Source organism: Falco peregrinus, chromosome 5, assembly GCF_023634155.1.
Source record: "Falco peregrinus isolate bFalPer1 chromosome 5, bFalPer1.pri, whole genome shotgun sequence".
Taxonomy (NCBI): domain Eukaryota; kingdom Metazoa; phylum Chordata; class Aves; order Falconiformes; family Falconidae; genus Falco; species Falco peregrinus.
Window position 1 is genome coordinate 81637289 of NC_073725.1, and position 18467 is coordinate 81655755.

Genomic DNA, 18467 nt, shown 5'->3' on the forward strand with positions numbered 1-18467 from the left:
CCACACTAAATTAAATTTAAAAACTATGCAACAAGATTGTACAGGAAACCTGAAAAGATTGAATGGCCAAGAATTTCTAATGTGGTCTCATAAATTCTTTCAGTGGAATATTATTGGGTCACTCAGCAATTAAAAGAAGCACGCTGAAGCTTAATAAATGAAAAATGGTGGAATAGAGCAAAGGCCAGGAGTAGTAGTTGCTGTTTCACAAACAGAAGTCTGTTGACTTATGCCCCATGTAATCTGACGTAAATGCTCTCTGTAAGTATATGTTCAGTAAGATGAAGTTGGTGATAGACAGAGCATTTCTCGGCTGTTTATACTGAATCTAAAATTAGAGAGAATTCTGTTTCAGAATGTCAGTATAACAACTGTATAAACATATGTTAACAGATATTCTTTGGAGCACTATATAACATCTGATTGCTTTTTAAGAATAGCCTCACTTGTTCAGAAAGGTCTGAGCCTTGCTGTTATGATAAAGTCCTATTTTATTTCAGTAAAGCACAAATTTAACTGTTCAGGAGGGGTCTGTCTTCTCTTATTCTAGCCAGAAAAGTCTGCAGACTCCTGGAGTCTGTTTTTGTAGATACTGATTTGTGATGAGGGAGAAAGTGTTACCACCACACAGACACCACCTGTTAATTGCCTAAATAATTCAGGCTTAAATTATGCAGGCTTCTAAAACAAGGACTTGCCCTAGCAAAAGGGATAAGAAAATACAACTTCAGGATAAATGCTGCATATGCTCCCTGCCTTCCTATTCATCTTTGCTTTTAATGCTTTTATTGTGATGGGAACAACAAATAAATGCCTAAATTTGAGAATTATTACTGCAGAAGAAGGTTGCTGGTTTTTTTGGTTGTGTGTTTTTTATTTACAAATTTGCCTGAGAAGTTAAAGCTACCTCTTATACTGGGGGGGGGGGGGGGGGGGGGGGGGGCTTAAAATGTTAATCAGCCAGAAAACTAGTGCTGGCTGTCCCTGAGGACAGACTGTATGTAGTTAAGCTATATGTCAGTCTTTCAGCACCTGAAGTGTTACTTCCAGAGAATAAATTCTTTGTTGGCCCTGTACCTAATCCCTCTGTAAAGTGCAGTTTAACCTGTATTGCCAGTTGTTACAAGCATGTCATACACAGATTTGGCAACAGTTAAAAAGTGCCTTTAGGAATAAAAACTAAGGTTAGGTTTTATTCCGCTTGTAATAGTACTCTAGTTGCAATGAAATGTGTCTTGGGACATTTAGGTGCCGTTCTTCAGTTAACCAAGGTGCCTTATGAGTAAAGCAAATCTAGCAGACAGAGATAGGGTCTTTTATATCCCACGTTAGTAGAGTGGGGGGAACTTGGGTGTCCAAGAAGGGTCTTGAAAGACCAGACATGTACTTAATCTTTCCAATTATTCTAGTTGTTCTATAATAGAAGGTATTACTTCTACCTGCAAGCTTCCTTTCTTATGTCCTCATTACTACAAATACAATCCTGCCATCAGTTATGTGATTTAAAGAAATTGCCACCAGATTGTTAGTACATTTTATTTGCTTTTTCAATATTTTGTTCTTTATTTAGCAAGGTCTGTTGTGCTTTCCAGCAATCTGGGCCTAAAATTTGCTCTCAGCAGTGGGCCAGGAGACAGGCTCAGCCGTAAGAAAGCATTCAAGCTTGTAAAGTATGTTTAGGCTGAGTGTTTGCAGGGCAGACACCTAAAATTTGCAAATATGTTTCTAACCATATAAACGCCAAAAGGCATTTCAACACTTGTCTCTTCACCTTTATACCACTGGGTGATTCATAAAGTGGTGGAAGAGCCAGATTGGTGGGTGTCCTTGGAGCATGTCTGACACAGGCTGAGATCAGTGCAAAACACAACAGTTACGGCTGACAGGGGGAGATGATCCTTACTCCTCCTGAATTTCATTTGGTAAAATGCACAAGCAAACTTGAGGGCAGGGCCAGAACTTGAATTTTTTCCCTGCCCTTGAATGCCCTTGTCACTAGGCCAGAGAAATTGCTTTAGACTGTAACACAAAAAGGTTGACAAATATTTCATCTCCATGAATAGAGAGAGAACAATAGGACACTTTATTTGGTGTGACTTGGGGGGTTTGGTGTATCTGTCCTGATCTGCTTGGACATCTATTAAGTTTGAAACTCAACTGACTTGGTGGAAGGGTGCTTTTGTAGTTATGCTGGAGTTAAAAACGGAGAGCTCTGAAGTCCAGTTATTGCCAGCCTGTGAAAGGCCACCTTATAAGACACCTGTGTAGAAGGTGATCCACTAAACTGTGAAGATCCAGAATTTCTGTGTTCTTACTGGTTATGTTGTCTTTGTACCAGGTGGCAAACGGTGGTGCTGCCATTACTGACCCAGCCTGGCCACCTTACGTCACTGGCTCCTATAGATGATGGCCAGCCTTGAAGAGCCTGTAGATCAACCATATGATCGTGAAGTGATTAGTAGACAGTTTCTGAGAAGGTTGGAGTAGGGTTGTGTGTAGTAAGGTTGTGCATTGGGTGGAGAGGTATCATTTTACAGCTCTGTCTGAAGCCAAATATAACTCTGTTAAAAAGAACACAAGCTCATCAGATGTTAAATGGCAGAACAGCTGTAGGTGTCATAGCTTCTGGCTTTCAACTGAACATATGGCATAAAACTGGTGTAGCTGACTAGAAAAAAATCACTTTTAAATATTGACACTGCCTTTGATCTTTCTTTTTTTAGCCAGTGAATTTTGTCAACTTTGAGTAGCTCTGTTTTGGTTGGGGGGGAAATGGAAATAACTATGGATTTTTTGTTTGTTTTTGAAACTAAATAAAACATTAAGTTTTATTCTTTTTTAAAAAAATTCTCTCATTTTTTTCCAGGCCCTTGCCACTTCAGGAACTGTAAAGGTTCTAGCCAGTGACAACACTATCCTATTGTGCAAATGCTTATAGTGTCAGAAAATAAACAACCTGAAGGATGCAACTTATTAGAGATCCTGTTTGCCAGCATTTAATTAATGCTGTCTTTTGAAGCAGGGAAGAATACCTTCAGCATGGGTAGATTTCTTGGCTCTTGGTACGTGAGAACACACAGGCTTTGTTAGGTCCTCAGGAGAGCTGTTCCTGTATTGTTGCCGGAGGACAGCTTTTTCAGTGTGTGGTGGTCCATCTCTTGGGGGGGGAGGTCAAAACAAAACCCAAACATTAAAAAGCCCTACTCCAATACACAAGCAGCATGGGATTGAAACTTGTATGCTGGAATTCAGAAATAAACTTGCTTTTTATTGCTCCAAATATCTGCAGTTTAAACATCACTTACAACTTGTATATCGTAATGATTGTCATCTGTAGTAATAAATTTTCTAATACATGTAAGTCATACGGATCTTTCCCAATATATGGCCCGGATGTTTTTTTCTCTTTCAGGGTGGAAGGAGGGAGGGAGAAGACTCTGTTTTTTGTGGAGGGGGGATTTGGTTTGAATTAGGCACGATACAAACACTGAATTGAAAACTTTTGAGAAAACTCAGGCACCAGATGGTCTTCAGCAGCAAGGCAAGCTTTTCTGCTAATATACCACAAGTCTTTTAACGTTGAGTTTAGACTTTAAAAATGAGAATTGTGCTGTTTAAAAGCCAGTAAGCTTTGGAGTTGTAAAGACTGCCAAAAATGGTACCTAATAAATTAAATTCTGTGGACATTAGATTGTTAAATAGAATGCAGTTGGTAGGTTCCCCATAGCTAGCATAGGATGTTACCTCATCAGCTGTTGCCAGTGTGAGTATTTTTAAGAAAGTCACTTAGTTCCTGAAACAAGAAAACATCCATTATATCTCTAGAGCAAGAAGGATTGTGCATTTCAAAGTCTGTTTGAAAGGAAGCGTTCTGATTTCAGAGAAGGGGATAAATGGAGTAGAAGAGACACAGCAGCTTATATAATAACGTGCTCTATCTTGCATTATTGACTTGAATTGCTCTTAAAAGATGCACACTAGATATAGTAAAGACTGCAAGTGAATCTAGGTCTTTATTAAAACTGACCCTTTTATATTGCATAAATACTTCTTAGGTGTTTGAGGTTTGTACCTATAAATATCCAGGGGGCATATGAATTGATCTTGCATCTAGCCGCTTCAAAGTGAGAAACTCCAAAGGTTTTCTTCCAGGGTTACAATACCTATTAGATTACTTGAGAGACAAATCGGACTGAATGCCAAAACCATAAGATCTGGCATACAAAGGACAGGAAAGAATTCATAATCCCTTTGTTCTGAACTCCTCTGTGTTCTGTGCCTTTGCAGTTAATCCTCTGTTATTCTTTTAAGCCTTTCTCTAGATCATCCTTTAACATTCATAAATCTTATTTTATTAAGTCTGGACTTGGTTGCCTCGTAATCTACTGGCTGAACAACATACTGGAACATCCGCAGTAAAAGAATCAATCTGTCATGCCACATCCTGAATACTGTACTTGCATGGCAACCTTGAAGTTATTTTAGCAGCCTAAGTGCTAAAGAGCATCTATTCAAACTACTCCCATCCCTCACAAAAGAAGTAATTATTTATGCAAGAACAGTAACAGATATGGTACTCTCATACGTGATTGGAAATGGGCAGTTGATCCTATCTTATATTTTGACCCTTTTTTATATTTATTTCGGTAAATCCAGTTATTATGTCGTCCTACAATAAGCAAAAAAAGTAGAGGAAAAGGTGTTTGACTTGTTTACTTAGCAGCAGTTAATTATGTGTATGTGCTATTTTACAAAATGCTCTGATGTGACGTTGGCTTGAGGCTGTAAACATTTTTGAATTGCTTTAATGGGTCAATGGCTGAAAATTCAAATGAGGACTAACTACGTTTCCTTTTACAAGGCTATAAGTCTGAGCAGTTGTAGGTAGAAAAAAATTCTACGAGCTAGCTATGCCTGTGGGCATCATTCAGTGGGACCTTACATACAGAGACCCTATGATGCTGTTTAACTACTATAACATGGACCATGCCTTTTAGAATCAAGAGGTCTTCCCCAGTGTTGTTAACCCTTTTTTCCTACCTGGTTTTGAAGTGCTTTGCAAACCAGCAGGATACTGTATCTTCTTCCTCTTCACACCAGAGGTGGTGCATATCCTGCAAAAGCATAGCTTTTTCCCTAGCCTTCTGTGCTCCTTACTCTAAGCATGACTATCTCATCATAAGAGAGGGTAATAGGGCCTGATTTCTGATGGTTTTACACTGAAATAAGTAGAACTAACTATATGCACCCTGGAGTACCTCCCATGCAATGGTAGAGAAGGATCAGCAGTGTCAGTTCACTGGATTTGGGGAGAGTACTCTGTTTCCAAGGAACTAATCCCTGGAATATAAAATTAACACATTTTCCCCGAAACAAAATACATATGAATAAACCTAAATAACTGATTCTTTCTTCCTCCTTTGTATAGTAACATCACTTAAAGTGCCCGTTGCAGGAAAATAAATTGCATATGTAAGGCTGGGAAACATCTCACTTAAACTGCCAAATTCCTTGGATGACTACAAAAAATTTTCTTCTTGGAAGTACCTCCTCCTTGTTTGCTGTTACGGGTAGTTGCATTGGAACTAATCTTACCGTGCTCTGTTTGTTCCTCTCAGGAATTCCTCGGCTATGCTTCGCTCACTTTGAAAGCGGTCTTCTGTCAGAGAGGCTTGGTTGCAGGCAAGGAGCAGCAGACATGTTAAAGGCAAGGTGGCGGAAGTCAACTTGATGGTTATCCTTAACACTGGTACAGGGAAACAGTCTGCCATGACCAAAACACTGCGTTCTTTTTAGACCTTTAAAGCTTCCACTTGGGTTGGGTAGCAAGCTATAGCTGCACACTAGACAGCTGCAGGTTCTTCCTCCTCTTAGATGGACCTAGCCCTTTTTCCATTCAAGTTTATTAATTGGATAGAACTTTGAAACTTTCCAAGAGCAACTTCATTTCCTCCTGTCCTTGTCTATGGCCCAGTAAGAGTTACAGGGAATGGCTTAACAGAGCTGCCCTATTTTACATGTCGGTCTCTTGCATGTGACTGTTACCTAACCAACAGCAATGAATGTTTTAGTGTGCCCAAATAACATAGCTCCATGTAATGTACTATGCTCATTACTAAAACATAAAACTTATTGGTGTCCTTGCTATATTGGCAGTGCTCTAAGATTTATGTCACCAGCACCTCACTAGGAACCCTGTAAACTGTACTCTTCCCTTAGCAAAGATGGTTTAACAAGTCCACAGTACACTAAAGAAAAGTGTCTTATTTGAGCAGAAATTGTCTGGCAGTCACAACTGGGCTTTCTAGCAGAGCCGTGCCATCTTATCAGGACAGCAAGGGAAGGACGGCGGGCAGGCTGTGTGGGAGCCATTGGATGTTTTAACCTCCACACTAGGCATATTGGCACATAATATTTATTTAATGTTAATAGTAAACATTTTGCTAAGGATGTGGTTGATACGTGGAAGGAGAAGCGAGGAAGCTGTTGTCACGGAATGGAAAGGGTTGCAGATGCATTTAAACCCAAGGAATAGCATTTCCTCTAAAATGAGAGGAAAGAGTAAAGACATTTTCAGCTGCAGACAGTAGGGGAGGACAGAGGAGGAGCAGGTACCCCAAGCTGTGTGATCAAGAGCAGTTCTGAGGATTTGTGGTTTGTATGTTCGTGTGACAGCGTAGCTGCTGGGCTCTTAACACCTTCTAGCGTTTGAGCCCCATCTCATCCTGCATCGTGCATTACCGTACTAGTTGTTTCTTATGCTATGGTAACCTCTTCACGGCAGTGGCACCTCTCTGGTGTTCATCTGGCACACCTGATCCTGTGTGTTCTGGCAGTCAAATAATAGATGAACAGCGAACATCTGAACAGCCCTTGTTATGCTACTGTTTTCCAGCTGTGGTATTGCTGTGCCACTTTTAATAATTCAGAAGTGATGGAGAGGTGGGGGAGTGGAAGGGCTGCAACAGTCTTTGTTTCTCTCTGTAGCATGTGATTCCTCCTTGGTGGCTCTGTAGTTGCCACGGAAACAAGGAGAGGGATGGCAACAGCACCGGGGCTGGAGTGGGACTTGTGGGGTGGGTCGGTGGCAGCTGCACGTCTGCACAAAGGGGAGAAATGAGGGCTGGCCTTTCTTTGGGTTGGTGCCTTTTCCCCTCTTTCCCTCAATGGTTTTGTGAAACTTAATTGTTACACAGGTGATGCTCACAAATGTTGGTGCATTTGTTAAAGACTCTTTTTATTACTGATTCTAGTTTTTATGCAGTGTCAGAAAGTGAGCATTACTGGTGTTCTGGAGGAATTGAGTGAGGTAATATAGGACTATGATCATGAGACCTTTCACTGGTATAAACTGGAGTCCTGGTTATAGTCAGACTGTCACTACTGGAAGATGGTTTAATGTGTTTGAAATGCACTGCCACTTTAGGGAATAGATTTGCTGGAAGAGACTAAAGACGACTTCACTGACATTTGCTCAGTGCAGCATTCTTTGTTTTGATGAAGGCTGAATCTCTTTTTTAATAATTAGAATATATATCCTAATCTCCTCTCGCAGTAGCTGTACTGACCTGCATAATGCCAATCTCAGAAGCTATGGAGGGAGAGGCATACAAGAGAAAGGGAGCAGTCCACTGCACCTCCTGGTTGTCGTCGTAGCTGCTGATGGCTGTGCCGTGCTGGCGTTGGGAGGTGGAGGACAGGGAGGCATGATTGTTCCATTGCACATGTTTTAGAGCTACATCCATCTTTAAGATGCCTAATCTACTAGTATTAGCTGTGCTGTTTGTTTTATACCTGTGTTAGGTGCTTAATTTTTGGCAGTCATGCTGGAATTACTCTGAGGGAACAACTGAAGACCTCTTTTACCTAGGGGCCAGAGTGGAACTAGGTGACTGGCTGGAGATGGACTGTTGGGCTGTTCTCTAACTACAGGTAGAAGGACACTGATTTAGTATCTCTGTCCTTCCTTTCAACAATAGACTAGATACGGTTAAACAAGATTTTCTGTAACAAGTTAGTTTGTTGACAGCTGCCTGGCAACTGTTTGCTTGATTGCTTTAGAATCAGACCAACACAGTAAAATGTCATGTAAACCCACTCTTTTGAATTTTGTGGCAAATAAATACTCTTTTTCCACACCAGAGACTTCTTTTGAAGTCTGAATTCAACAGATCTGTCACTATGGTAGGAAGCTATGAGGTTTAATTTCCTTCTGCTCGGTTTATGTACACAAATGAGGTATCCCTGTACAGTGAACTTAAACTTGAACTTCAGCTAAATTTATGAGCACATAATGAGGTTGTTTCTCCTAGTTACCTTTGTGAAACCTTTAGAAATAGTTGACAGACCTTCTCTTGCCCTCCATTTGCTTCCCTAGAGTCTTCAGACTCCAGGTTCAGAACCTTGAATACAGAGCGTTATCTACTTCAAATCTGTAGTCCATGAAGCAGAGTTAAGTGAAAATACTAAGTATGTGCTAGCAAAAGCTTAACCATGAAATAAAGTTCAGTATTTTTTTCCTCCAGAACATCAGATTCTGAAATCTAATTGCTGACGCTTTAAAACTCTGATTAAAAAAAAAAAAAAAAAAAGAGTGGATCAACACATTTGGGCACCAGAAGTGATGTTTAGGAAACCCTGCTCTAAGCAGTTTCTTGCAACCATCCTTATGTCTTCAAAAGGCATGCTACCCTGATATTCACGATTCAGAGAGTTTTGTTCTCTCTCCCCTCCCCATTTTCAGTTGGGGGTTTGTTGGGGGGTTTTCTGAGAAAATCAGCCTTTGGAGAAATAGATGTTGACAGAAAAAAAAAACCTGCACTGAAAAACAGTAGTTCAAGATGGAGTTCTCTTCTGTTTCCTCTAGATACGGCACAGGTGGGCTTAGCTTTGGTCCTCTCTGAATCTGACATGTTAAATGTGCTCTTGTTAATTGAAAAATGTCTTCAATATGAACTGCAAATTTCATCTGAAAAAGATGAGTTAGTTGTCTTTTTCTAAAACATGCTCAGCTATAGCAGGTATTCTTCAGTTTCAGTTAACACACAAAATGGAAGAGTCCAGCACAGAGGTTCTTATCACTGTTGCTTTTGCCCAACTTAAAAATGCACTAAATTGTTGCCTCTGAATTCAGGAAACATCTATTGAATGCCTGATGTCATTTTTATGAAGTTGTTCTGTAGGTTAGAACTGCAGTTTAAAAAAAACCCTACTTCTACTGTAAGTATAGTAATATTGTTGTTAAATCCTAGCCTTGCAGAGTGATTGGGATTAATTTCCTGTTCTATGATACTGCAGTGAATAGCCTCTTTATCCCCAAACTACAGGAAACTGCTTAGTGTTTCGCATGAGGTTCTGCAATGTGTGTGTGTTTCAAGGAAGGTGACTTTTAAAGACACATGCATATCTCCCCTCTGCCCCAGGAGCTGGTGTAAAATGGAAGCATTGCAGGTGATGGAAAAGCAACTGGGAAGCAGTTCATGTAAAACTGTGTACATTACAGCTATGTGAGCTGTGCAAGATTGCTTGTGTAATTCTGACTCAGTTTTGTGTAATCCCGGTGCACAGCAATGGTGTGATTGCTGTGTAGTTGCAGTAGAAAATGCCAATTTTGTTGGTCTTGTAAACAACACTTTCTGAAATTATTTTACTTCAGCTTTCAGCTGAAAATTCATCTCAGAATCTTTCAGTTGATGAATAGGTAATTAAAAGGATGTATTTGAATAGGGCTAAAATTGGTAGTCTAAACAAAGGTTGCAGGAATGCTTCAACAGAACTGATTCAGTAATGTTTTTGCTCTTGGTTCTTCTCACCCTCTAGGAGTGTATCAGAAGCACCACATTTAATAAAACACGATACTCTGCCTGCTAACCCAGTGGTTCTAAACTCAGAGGCTGATTGTGCTGGTACTCGTTGCTGAGGTGTGAGCAGACAGGATCTGAACACTTGTAGAAATTGGCTCAAGGGTGCTAGGAGGTGCATGCTAGGACTGGTTACCCTTTTGGCTATTGGCTTACTACTTTGTTTCATGCTTTTATGAATTTATTTATTTATTTATTCTCCAAGAAGAAGCCAAAAAGTATGGCAGTTGCTTCTCCTTCCAAAAGGCATGCTAAACCTAAGTCTTACTGTAATTGTTTCAAGTTGCCCTCTTTTTATTTTAAATTGGTCAACTATAGCAAAATTTACAATAATTTGTGGAAGGAGATGTTGACTCTAATGTTACCCGCTGTTGGGTTTTGCTCCTAATTTAGATAAAGGGCAGTTGTGATTATTTAAGAAAACCGCTCAGAAGAAGGGACAAAAGTGAGAAATATAGGACTTAATTGAGACACTGGAAGAAATGGATTTTAACCTTGCCTGTTAATTTTGAGTTGCAATTTTGCAAATAAAGCAAGCTTCACTATTAAAGCTTACTAAAAGCTTCTTTATGAGTCTCAAAAACACTGACTTGGATATTAAATCAGATTTATTTTTTTTATTTAACGGAAGGTACCTCATTTTGTGTAAAAAAATGTATGGTTCCTGTAACAGTCTTGCCCTTTTTCTAGAATCTTTTTGAGAGATGTTTTGCATAGATATCCCGGTTTGTGTGTGTAGTAGCTCTTTGCTGTCAAAAGGGCTGACCAGTCTCTTGCATAGAGGGACTCTTTAAAAGTTAATGTCAAGAAATGTTGATGGGGTTCTTTTAACAAATGTTCTTAAAGTCTTTGTATGAATCAAATGCAGTTTCTGCTGCAAGACTTTGAGGATTAAAGCTGTATTTACAGACAAGGGGGAAAAGGCATTAGACAATTAAAAGCATTTTAGGGGGCTGCAATTCATTTTGTTAGGTTATAGGAGTATTGCATCTTGCACAGATGAGGGAGTGATTCCCTATGCAACTCAGCTACCACTTTAGCTGATACTGGCAGGCTTTATAGGAGTACTTTATCCCTTTGATTAGACCTTGATTGCCACTCAAGAACCAGATACAGCTTGCAGCCATCTCACTTGAACTTGTGCAAGCGTATGATGAAAGAACATGAAGCATGTCCCCCTTATCCACTGTGTTTGAAAGGCTTATTAAGGTTCATCAAAGAAAGAATCCCTTATTTTTGGACGATTCTGAGCTTTGGTTTGCAGTTGAGCGCCCCTCAGAGAGGATTTTGAAAGTTTACTTGCCTCTCTGCTATGTATTTTCAGGTGCTCTCACAGTTGGCCTTGTGCGACAGTGTCAAACCATCCATGGACGTGACAGGACCTGTATTCCTCCACGGCTGCCTCCTGAGTGGGTCACTACGTTATTTTTCATCATTATGGGAATCATTTCACTAACTGTCACATGTGGTTTGCTGGTGGCTTCCCACTGGCGAAGAGAAGCTACTAAATATGCCCGCTGGATAGCTTTCACTGGAAGTAAGTGACCTCAACTACACAGTTGACCTGTATGCAGGATAAACTGGTGGACTCTAAAATAACAGTATAGTGTTGTCAAGGAGTGATGCTTAGGGCTAGACAAAACATTCCTTCTCTTTAAATACCATGTCTGAAGGGAAAAAAAAATCTGCAAAAAACACAGTTGGTATGTTAAGACACTGAGAGGGAATAATAGTTTGTGGGCCCAAGGGGAGAGAAAGGAAGGCCTGACCCCTTTACCTTCCTTGGGCAGTGACCTTAACTGACCTAAGAAAATGAGCAGGCATAGAAGAGGTCCGTCCTGAGTTGTGTGTCTGATGGTCTTTCATACTTCCCCACTCCCATATTTCCAGGACTTATTCCTAGCAGAATGGAATGACTGAAAATTCCCTCCCTGAGGAAGAGGAGGCAGTTGATACGTCTGAGACATTACAGTCTGAAATCCATCCGTGCTTCAGGTGTCTCATGAATACCTCATTCAGGGTTGATGCTGGTTCAGTCCTGCTTCATGCTGACAGCGGGTGTTTTATTCAGAATATCTGCATTCTAATTGGCTATGCAGGAGGATTGCCCACTGCAGAGCATCTGCTGTGCTTCACAGCACTGAGACTTTTGCTTCCCTAAGTGACCCGCAGCAGTGCTTTAGCTGGAGGGAGGAGTACCAGCGTTTTTCTGCCTCCCTCGATTCTGTTCTGTCTGAGCACCAGCCTAACTCCTCGCAGCTGAGCCTTCCCTAGCAGTCCCGTGTTTCTGCACAGGGAAACATATCCTATGGCTACTTTGGTGCAAAAGAAAAACAGTTATAACAAGTAAGGGGAATAACTTTCAAACTTCCTTTTCTTGGTGTGTGTTACAGGCTTAGCCCAACTGTGAAATGGTGCCTTAATGGTGGGGATGACAGCATGAAAAAACTCAAAACCTGAGGGCTTTTAAATTGACTTGAATTATGACATACCACTAAAGGTAGTGTGAACACTAACTAGAAAATGCAAGTTTGTGGTTTACACAGGCATAAATAAGGTTTAATGGAATTCTTTGACATCTAATGATATCTAATATGAATGAGATTTAACCTTGTTTTGGGGAAGGGAATAATATAAACTGCTGAGCTTCAACAAAAGTACTTCAGTGAGGCACTTGTACAATCAAAGCCATCCTTCTGACAACTTTGCTACACAGCATATTAAATTAATAGTGCAGCTCTTGCAGACAATGGAGCTATCAAAATGCTGTATCTGTTGTGATTGACTTTTTATTTTCCGGTGAATGATTTAAATAGCAGACATGAGTAGTACTGAATATTCCACCCCAACTTTTCCAGTGCCCTTGTTTATGTATACATATTTCATGTATATCTAGTGTATGCAGGGAGGGTTTAAACTCAGAATTAAGATATTTACAGTAAGTAAATGTCTTATGTATGTACTATGTATTAATAGTTGATACCACAGTTTATTTATTGAGGGTTTTTTCTTAATTCAGAGCTTGTATTTTGGGCATTATGTATTTTAATGGTGGGGTTTTTTTAGTATCTTCAATTGTCATATCCGTGCATCTTTAGTTTTCTACAACTGTGATGGTTAGTTCAGCCAAAAAATCTGATACCCTAAAGCTGGTTTTTTCCCTGTAGATTTCTTTAAGCTTGCAACAGGTCCATTATTTGAAGTCTAAATATAGAAGGACACTTTTATTTCAGCACTTGCCTTTTTGTTATGAGATGTTTAATAATGAAACATACTAATTTGTTCTTTTGCAAGTCAGAAGTATTCATAATTCTATTAAGATATGATCACTGCATTGCCACATTCTAAACCTCAGCATCTTTGATGCTCTTCTCCAGTACATAGGGCGCTGTGACCTTTGCATTCCTGATAACAATGATGATGGGAAATTTTATTGCTTAACTCACTTGTCAGAAAAATCACTTGTGAAGAAAAGGAACGAATAGGAGAAAGAGTTCTGGGGGATTGGGAGATTTTTTTGTTGTTGGTTTGGTTTGATTGGTTGTTTTCCAAAAAGTTGATGAGTGACTTCTGTGGTTCATTGGATGGCAGCGCAAGTTAGTAACTTATTTGTAGATTAGTATTAGGAAACATGCAGCCATGTGGAATCAACTTGGAATACTATGAACAGGTCCTTCCTGTGAAGTGCCTGTGCTGTAAGATGAAAACCTGTGTAACTTATTAGAAGGGGTGGGGAAAACTTCATAGTTGTATTACATCTCTTCTGCAAGCAATTTCAAGACTCCACAGCCTCGTACAGGCTGCTAACAGATACTCTTCTCTCAGAACTTTCTGAACACAGCATAGGGCATGCTGTCTTAGGCAGGCGAGGGAGTCTGCTGGGACTGCTAAGGGCAGCTCTGGCGCTGGCAGCTCCTTTCTCTGCAAATGCAAGGGTGTCTAGAGTAAATCGTCTAAGGCCAAAGGAATCCTCTTGCTCAGCTCTTTCCTTCCGACTCTTGACAGCAGCAAGGAGAGCCTGGTAAGAGGTCACTCTTGCCCAGTTCATGCTGAAATGTGTATATATATGTATAGCTTATATTTTTCATGGAATTTTTGCTTTTAATCTTGTCATCTTGGATGACTCTGGATTTTTTCGACTTACACCTATAAATATGAATTATTGCTGAGAGTGGTCTTGTCTATCTCGTTTAGCTAAGGGACACACAAAGGACAAAAGTTTGATCTGTCAGTTCTCTTTCTTGTATGTACCCGGAAGAGTATTTACTAGCACAGCACTTGCATCCTTTTCCAGTCATCGGTGATTTTTCCTGCACAGAAACTTGTCTTTCTGGCTTCTCCGCAAAACAGCTTTGGGGAGAGTAGAGATATTTTCCTCCTCCAGGTCATACTGCACGAGTGACAAAAGTTTCTAAAGGCAAATGTGAAAGTTTTCCTTCACCTTCTGTAGAGTCTTTCAAGAATCACAGTATTCCTTCTGATGTGATAGGTATTGTCACTTTGGGCATAGATACTATCAAAACTATCACTAACATTTGAGTCCCGTTAACTGTAGTACCGAATTCATACAACGTAATGGAGACTGGATTTTTTCTTGGTGTTTGTTTATGCACTGCCCAGGTCTTTGTGGTGTTTTTCAGTGAACGAAAGTGTTGCAAACTCAGCTGTGTGTGTGTTTTGATAGCAGCCAAAGATCTGATCAGCTATTCTTTTGCATGGTATTATTTACCAGTTGCTCAAGTGTGAGCTAACTGCCTGTTACCATTCCAGCTTCTATACCACTTCATCGCTAATTATGCCCTGTGACACAGTGGCACAAGTTGGTGGCAAAAAAGTAACCTGGCTTTGGTATTTTTCCATGTATCACTGAAACTGCTTTTTTGCTAGCCGTACTTCAAATTTATGTAACCCCCTTGCCTTTTCAGGGTGCTTATTGTGCCCTTTTCTGGTTTAGAAGATAGAATGAATCTATGGTAAATCTCAAATGTAATTTCCATGGTCCTTGAACAGATACTGTTAAGCTCTGAACATTGTTTCTAATTACGGAAACTTATTCTCTGCAGAAGCTACCTAGGTGGTCTTCTGTATACTATAACAGTCTTGGCTACTGCAGGAAATCACGGAGCTCTCACAAGATCTGTTTACATCTTACACAGATTCAGGTCTTTCACAAGCTGCAACTACTAGAAAGGGAATTTGTTCTGTGTCTGAGGTGCTTCTCTGAAATGTACGAAGGGAGGAGATGCTGGACAGAAAAATCATATTTCTGCCATTTTTCCAGCAGTTACCAAAGAGTCTGTCATTTCTTTTCACCTAAAAATTCAAGTGTTCATGAGCGTAATGGACTTGCTTTTTGGAATGCAAGTAAAAATGGGGCAGAATAATCACATTCTTAACTCACAGTAGCCATACTGCAAATGTCTGTCCCTGGTGTTCTGCAGTGAAGAAAGTGCTGCTTGAGTTATTAAAGATTTGTACCAGGTGCTGCTTTCTATGTTATGCATCTCTAAAGAGGCAAGCAGGTATTACAATGAGCCCTCTAAAGACTAGACCATAGCTTTTTCCTCCTTTTAATATGCCGTATCTTGGATTTTTTGAAGTTGTCATTGGATGCTCAAAACGATTTCAAGCTAAAGAATTACAGGAACTGTCTTTTTTTAACAGCCACCATTCAGAAGCAGACTAGAAATAATTGTGTTTTGTTACCTAAATATTTTTGTTAGTAGAAATTGTACTCATTAAGTGTCTTTTCTGGAAATTTTCCTACCCAGGGAAGAATTTGAAATCAAAAGTATGTACTCTTGAGGGAGAAGTTCTTTATGGGTTGCTGGAAATGTTGCTGGAAATTCATTGAGTTGACGCTACCAGATATGGAGAGTTGTGTTTGGGCTACAACCTGTATAAGAGATTTGTTTCCTTTAGCTTACAAATCTCCTTCTAAAAGAATACACACAAAGTTAACTGAGCACTTCATATATTGGATTTTCTCCTTACTTTCTTCTTTTTTTAAAATAAATTTGTCATGCAGACTTTTCTTAATGAAGTCTCAAAACTTTGCCATCATTCTTCTGCGAGGCTTCCTAATTTGAGGTAGGCTTTGATGAATACTTTTTTTATTTGCTATTTCAGTAGACTAAAAATTCAGACCACACTAAGAAGATTGCTTGGACACCCTCACAGCAGACCATGTGCACTGCAGTATGTGCAGTGGAAGAGGAAAGATGGCTGGTTAATGCTGTAGTAAATGTTTGAAATGTGTATGCGCATCAGCATTCTGCACACTGCCTGCATGCGCAGGATTTATTTTTTCTCCTGCTGTGGACTGAGGGAATGTTGAGCTACCTGCACCCTCCCGTCCTGCAGTGGGAACACTGGGAGACCCCGGGCACACTCCACTCAGCAGTACAGTGCTACTAGCAGGTCTCAGACCTAGGAGCACTGGTGCATGTATATACAACATGCCTCAAAGAACAAAGGTTTAGTAGAGAGGGATCTGTTCTTCAACTGTACCCATGAGGCCATCAGAATTTTTCCAGCTGTGTTGTACTTAAATATAATAAATTTAATCTTGAAAGTGCAGGTTGCTTTCAGAATCCTAAAGCTAGAAGTGTGTTATTGTTAAAATACTACAGAAGTTTTGTAAAGAACTGGAATGCTCATCAGAGACAAACTGGATGTAATGGAGTAATACTGGATGTAATGTAACAATACTCCTCAGAGTATTGTTCAAACTGTTACTAATCGTATGTTGCGTTACTAATTGCACATCAACCACTGTTTTCTGGACCACTCGAGTACGGAGATCTTCTGTGCTTGCACAAGTCTGCTCAAGAAACACATACCCAAGCTTTGTCTCCTCAGATGGACCAGCTGTTGGTTAAGATTAATTAAAAAAGGGGGAACATTCTTTAAGGATTAGATTGTGTAGTGTGGAATTACATGGACTGATATCATGTAGATTAAAACTTTCTAGTTTATTTAATGTTTAACGTCTGGTTGCTGGTTCTTTGGTTGTGTTTTAATAGATAGCCTAACGAAGGTAGCACTGTCCAAGAATGTAGTAACTATGCAGTTGCCAGATGTTTTTTGTTTGTGCTCTTTTTTTTATGTTTTAAAAAATAATCCGCCGGCTGCGGTTGCATTAAAAGCGAGAGACGAGCTCCCTCTAGTGCATTCTTTCCTGCTCAGTGTTGTCAGCTGAAAGGCAGGTTGATCCGAGGGGTAGCAGCTCTTGACTCAAAGTGTTGTGAAAGTTGCACATGTTTAGGAAAGCAAGGAGCGGCTGATGTTCTGATGTGGATCACGGTTTATGAAACTGTCCTTTTTTTGTTTCTGCCCAAGTCCTACTTGAACACTTCTTGAGTTCAGAATCATCATGCCCATACTAGTCTCTTTTGTAGCACAGGAGTGATTTTTTTCCTCAAAGCTGAAACCTGTGCTATGCAAATCATAAGCTTTGAGCATCAAGATATAAAATATATTATAAACTCTTAATCTTGGATAAACACAGAGTCCATTAAAAAAAAAAAGGTTTTAGTATGGGCGTGTAACACTGTAGCTGGGTAAATGGGAGCATGTGTATTTAGTCAGGAAAAGCAGTAGTGAAGTTACATTGAAAAATACTGAGGCTGCTCCAGCCCATCATGTTCTCATTTGGAAAAACTGGAGACTTTGTCCTGGTAAGGCCAAAGGGGACAGGCAAGCTTCTGAATTTATGTACCTTTGGAAAAGCAGCTGCAGCACTGCTGACTTGCACAGCAACCAGTGATCAAGATGATGGCTATTACTGTTGCTAGAGTGTTTTACTGTTGCTTGTTTGACTTGTGGGGAAGCTTAAGGAGGGAACAGCATCCCCAGTTTGTTCTGTCTCTTAGTGGTAGGGAAAGGGGAGACAAGGACAGCACCTGTGACCCTTACTAACAAACAAAAAGCAGCAGTCTGTTAACTGAGAGAAGACTGAAAAAATCAGCGTGTAATGCACTTTATTCATGTAGGAGCATTGTAACTTGGCTTGGATTTTCTTTTTCATGTGGCTGTGTTTATAGGTGCACTTTGAGGACTAGGAGAAGCTTCAGTGGTAGCCAGTGCATCATGTTAGGAGATGTCAGTATGTGGATTTTTGGGCTTGGTGGGAGAACAGAGCAGGTTCAGCCCCTTCCCCCCCCCCACCCCCCCCCCCCCCCCGATATAATTTAGATTTGGTTGAATAATGGGTATTGGGATGCCATGCTCCACTCATAATAAATTATGTTTGAAACAAAGTTGAAATACATAGAAGTGAAATAAGAGTAAAGCACTAGTAGTTGACTGAACTGGTAGAATGAGATAAAATTGTGTTCTTCTAATACTGATTAAAAACCTAATTGTATATTCTTGCATATACAATCAAACCGATTCAAAAGTGAATCCTTTTTATTATGAAGAATGTCTTGCCTCTTAGAGGGACCATATTTGGAAGGCGTTCCTTTGGTCAAGCATATTGCTACATTTGAACTAAACAGAGTTACTTATCCAAAGGGAAGGATAACAACCCTGGATGTGCCCTCCTGGATTTGATCAGTGTACTGAAATGTGCTGTGAGGAATGTTAGCCACTCTTGATACCTGA

The 18467-nt window shown here is 40.0% G+C and overlaps 1 protein-coding gene across 1 annotated transcript in view; it reads left to right on the top strand.

Annotated features, from left to right (window-relative positions):
• The window catches only part of MOSMO (modulator of smoothened), a 33113-nt gene that overhangs the window by 9841 nt on the left and 4805 nt on the right, over nt 1-18467 (top strand). The window contains exon 2 of the mRNA XM_055804160.1: nt 11185-11397. Coding sequence (XP_055660135.1) covers nt 11185-11397 — 213 coding nt within the window. The remainder of the gene's footprint in view (nt 1-11184; nt 11398-18467) is intronic.